A 5,107-nucleotide genomic window follows, 5' to 3' on the forward strand; every position below is an offset into this window, starting at 1 on the left:
CTAGGGCCAGTAGAAACGGTTTCTGACGAGTTCACTTGTCTTATCCATTCCCAGATGCCCGGACTCGTCGTGGAGGGATCGGAGTACCATGAGAACATATTCCTTGGGAAGGACAAGTTGGTGCACCTCTGTACCAGAAGGTCTCTCGGTTACTCTGTAGAGCAGCTCATCAGCTATCAACAACTTGGTTGCCTCCCTCAGCAGCAGTGTGACTCTGGGATCATCACCCTTAACTGAGTGAATGGAGGACCCTTCTCTGACCGCTCTTTTCACAGGAGATATTACAGCATCAGTATCTTGTGCTTTTATTAGATCCTTCTTACTTATCTGGGTGAGACAACCAAAATCCAAACGGGTAGGAAACACATAGCACTCAGGAATAGCTTCAGGAGAAACCCCTAATGGCTCTGCACAGTTGCGGGACTCCTCAGCTGGCTTTTCAATGCTGATCTGTTTACAAAGAGCTTTGACACTTTCAGATGGAATGTTTTGCCACTCAACCTTATTTGACAAGGGGTTGCGTGATAATGAGTCGGCGTCAATGTTGCTACTTCCTGGTCGGTACTGGAGAGTAAACGTGTATGTGGAGAGTGCAGCAAGCCAACGATGTCCAGTAGCGTTTAACTTGGCAGTTGTGAGAATATACGTCAGGGGATTGTTATCCGTCCTCACAATAAAACTTGCTCCGTACAGATAATCATGGAACTTATCGACCACTGCCCATTTGAGTGCCAGGAATTCAAGCTGATGCACTGGATAATTCTTCTCAGACAAACTTAGCTTTCTGCTAGCAAAAGCGACTGGTCTCAGCCCTTCTGGGTGTTCCTGATTTAGCACGGCCCCTAAGCCCTTGAAACTGGCATCTACGTGTAGCACATATGGCTTGTTCGGGTCAGCAAATGCCAAAACAGGTGCATCCGCCAGGCATTTAATGATTTTATTAAATGCTTCCATGCATGACGGACTCAACCTTCCTCCAAATGGTTCACTTACTTTGTAGTAGGGGGTACTGGGTACCTTGACAGCTTTCCTCGTCTTCTGGGTTGGAGGATAACCTTTGCAAAGTTCAGTGAGAGGTCTGACAATGATAGAGTAGTCGTTTATGAAGCGACGGTAGTACCCACAGAACCCTAGGAAAGACTGCAGGGACTTGAGATCAGTGGGCTGTTCCCAATGTGCTACCGCTTCAACTTTGGCAGGGTCTGTGGCAATTCCATTCTCTGACACAATGTGTCCCACGTAGGTTACTTGTGGCCGACAGAACTGACATTTGTCTATTGACAACTTCAAACCAGTTTCTTTCAATCTGTCGAGCACTTTGAGAAGTCTTTGTTCGTGTTCTTCCAACGTTGTTCCAAATACAATCAGATCGTCCAGGTACACTATGACCTCCAGCATGTGCATGTCGCCCACAGCCTTCTCCATAAGCCTTTGAAAAGTTGCCGGCGCACCTGTGATCCCCTGCGGCATCCTCTCAAACTGGTAAAATCCCACAGGACATATGAAGGCAGTTTTCTCTTTATCCTCTTCTGCCATCGGGATCTGGTAATAACCACTGCGTAAATCCAACACTGAAAACCACTTGCTTCCAGCTAAGCAGTCCAAAGCATCATCGATTTGAGGCACAGTGTACTGATCAGGGATTGTTCTTCGGTTCAGTGTTCGATAGTCCACACACATTCTCAATTTTCCAGATTTCTTTCGTGCTAAGACGATAGGCGAAGCATATGGACTTCTCGATTCTTTTATTATCCCTGCTGGCAGAAGTCCTTGAATGTGGCGTCGCAGGTCATCCAGCTCAGAAGGTGAGACACAACGAGATCTTTCTCTGAATGGAGTACTGTCGTTTAGCCGTATTCAATGTTCCACTCCTCTGGCTAATCCAACGTCCCATTCAGTGGTTGAGAACACGTTGGACCTCTCTGAAAGATTCTGTCTTAGTCGTTCTTTCCACTCTTCCGAAATGGGAGAATCTCCCAAGTCAAACAGTGAGGGATCAATCTTTGGGAGTGTTTCAGTCTTTGTATATGGGACCTCGGTCACCATATCAGCCACATACAGATGTGCAATCACTGAACCCATGGAAATGGAGGTGGGCTTTAGCGACTCATTCCGCATCAGCACCAGAAACTTGTCCTTGTCCAGGTCTTTCGCGAACAGAACAGTTGGCTGTACAAACAGAATTGGAGGGAGAACAGGTGAGGGAGCACGTTCTGAGATAAGGATACCATCTTCCACTCTGTGTTTCTCTTTAACCTTACAAGTAGCAATATACTTTCCGCCAGCAGGAATGACAAGAGGGCCAGGGCCAGACCACTTCACGTCAGATACTTGATGGTCATCAGGACTGACTTTGAGAGGTGAGGTGGTAGACAAAGGTATGGCTTTCTGCTCTGTAACATATGCTCGCGCTGACCAGATGTTACCTGTTGTCTCCACAACTTCTTTGTTGGACGTGAACGGTCTCACCTTTTTCCAACCAGGACAGGAATGTTGTCTGAACAACGAGGATCTGGGCACACTAAAGCAAGAACAGGAACTGACCTGACTTTGCCAGGTTTCTTCTTGGGTAGCTCTAACTTCACTTGAATATAGCCTCTGTAAGGATAGCTGCTTTCTGCTTCACTTAGCCCCCATAGATTGAGCCCACTGACTGGATGGATGGGTATATGTGTCAGATGCTTGGCGTACCAGCTGTCAAAGATAATTGTCACTTGTGAGCCGCTATCTAGGAGAGCAGTACATGGTCTCCCCTCCACTTTTACACAGGCGGTGGAGGGTGGCCCTACTAGTCCTTCAGGCAGATGATCAGTCTGGACATTTGCTGTACTTTTCCTCACGTTGGCATCATGGGTGTCTGCTGCAGGTGTAGTCATACTTTTTATTAACTGACTTCCCCTCAGTTGTCGTTGAGCCCTGATCAACTTTTGTATCACTTTTTGGTGATTTTCTGGAGCACTGCATTTTGTGGCTACATGCCCCTCTTCACCACAGCGGTAGCAGAAAAAGTCCCTTGATGGTCTTTGAAATGAGCCTTTCTTCTGCTGGTTAATGGCTGGAAAACCTTGACTGGGTCGGGCTTCATAGGCCTCAGTTGCTGGTTTGACTGACATGATAGAGACCTGCTTTCTCAGTCTTTTTACTTCCTTCTTTAAGGCTTGTATGTCTTTATCTTCCATTGAGGCCTCTGCCTCGGGAGAAACTACAAACTCTGTGGCATTGGATTGAGAAGATGGCATGGTCGAGCAGGCTGTGATCTCGGTTACTTGTAATTTTAACTCTTGTACCTCAGCTCTGAGATCTTTTATTTCTGCTTCTGCTGGTGTCATAACAGTCTTAACATGCACCGGTTTAGTTGGGTTCAACTTGTGCCGGGAAGCTTCATACTCCTCTTCAGTGCGGATCTCACTTAACAACTGTAGGAATGTGGGTGGCCGAGCTCTTCGCTCCCGTAGTCTAAGGTTTATGAGCATCATGTCAGCTCGGGTGCCTCCTTTAATGAGTTGGTCTAGCCGCGCCTTATCTGCAGAAGTAGATGGCAAGCCTCCCTTCTGTATCACTTTATTCAGAAGTTTCTCCATCCGTCTTAGAAATGCTGAAAGCTTCTCATGTGGGTGCTGACACAGCATTCTAAAGGCAAAGTAGAGCTCCTCACCAGTTTCAGGCGTGCCAAAGGTATTCTCGATCACGTCAATGTAGTCGTGAGGAGTTGCCTCTGGGTTGTTGAAACAAACAGCTTGGAGGATCTCTAGTGCAGGGCCCTTCACGCTCTCCATTATTTTCATCCTCTTTTCTCGGTCTGGTCGATCACACTCCTCTATCATTAGTCGAGCTTGCTCTATCCAGTTATCCAACTGCTCTTCACCAGAAGGTGTGGGGATCACTCCTGAGAAGGTTCGCAACCTTCGGAATGAGCTACTGTCACTGGCAGACTTGGAGGTTCTCTGCATGATATCTCCCACCGCTCTAATAATAGCTTCAGGTGTGGACGCTTGGAGCGGAAAACTCATACCAGGAATTGGTTGCTGCTCTGGCGTAATAGTCGTGCTTTGCGTATCAGTGGATACATTTTCCTCTTCGCCAGGTCCAAAAATCCTCCATGGCAAATCACTGCCTTCAGGTAACACATTCGGAGGGATGGTTTTTGTGTTGACTTCCTCTTTGCACTCACATAGCACAGTTAGGCTTTGACCCTGAGGATCATACATCCTTCCTCTGACCCTAACACGCCCAAGAGCTTTTATGGACTATAGAGTTTTTTCAACAAGATCAACTTCAGTGTCTTCTGGGACATCTTTGACCAGGACAGCATGTGACGGGTTAATGCCTTCGCCTTTGCACCAGTGCCGTAGTTGTGTCATTTGTGCCATATGTCTGGTACCGTCACTATACTTTTTAACTGAGCTTTTGATTCTCTAGTATGCTTTAATGTAAGTTAACCTGAACTCAGAAAAATCTACACTGAAGTGTAAACTAAACACCAAGATAAGTTAAGGTGGCAAACCGTGTTATCTTATTTCTATCTTTTAGCTTAAACCTATTAACTGCGAATATTTAGCAGACTTAATTTATTCCCTAATGAAACTTCTTGCTTATCACCCTTTGCTAATTTTTTAGTTGTCTGGGTCAAGAGCTAATATGAAACTAAATTAATCCCAGCGGTGCCTCCATTTATGTAGCACCCCACCACTCCCTAAAATGCCCAAGCTGCAATAAACTGACTTTAGACAGGAATAATGGGGTGTTTGAGTTCGGTTCTTTAAGGTAGCTACCCCGAAGGTTTACCTATATTGGGTTACCCTAACTTTACCATGTGTGTACATAGGTCCATATTAGAAGAACTGACTCCAGACAACTCTTTGAACAAACAAATATATAATTTACTGGACAATAACTTAAAAGGGACAAATATTATTAAGCAGTTCAAATGAATAAACAGAAAAAAATATATATTTAAACACAAATAGGTTAACTCAGTTTTCAAATAGTATTACCGAACATTTATACTACTCTTTACCCCGTTTAACTTCAAAAGAATACTAGAAACATTAACACACCGTGGTACCACACACACACACACACACACAAGCAAGATTTGAAAAAGAAA

The 5,107-nt window shown here is 45.3% G+C and overlaps 1 protein-coding gene across 1 annotated transcript; it reads right to left on the bottom strand.

Annotated features, from left to right (window-relative positions):
- Positions 1 to 2,411: 2,411 nt before the first annotated feature.
- Positions 2,412 to 4,867, bottom strand: LOC117952237 (zinc finger CCHC domain-containing protein 12-like). Its single transcript, XM_034884390.1, has one exon. The coding sequence runs from the start codon at positions 4,206 to 4,208 to the stop codon at positions 2,466 to 2,468; it is 1,743 nt and encodes a 580-aa protein (XP_034740281.1). The 5' UTR covers positions 4,209 to 4,867; the 3' UTR covers positions 2,412 to 2,465.
- Between the last annotated feature and the right edge of the window lie 240 nt (positions 4,868 to 5,107).

Source organism: Etheostoma cragini, chromosome 10, assembly GCF_013103735.1.
Source record: "Etheostoma cragini isolate CJK2018 chromosome 10, CSU_Ecrag_1.0, whole genome shotgun sequence".
Taxonomy (NCBI): Eukaryota; Metazoa; Chordata; class Actinopteri; order Perciformes; family Percidae; genus Etheostoma; species Etheostoma cragini.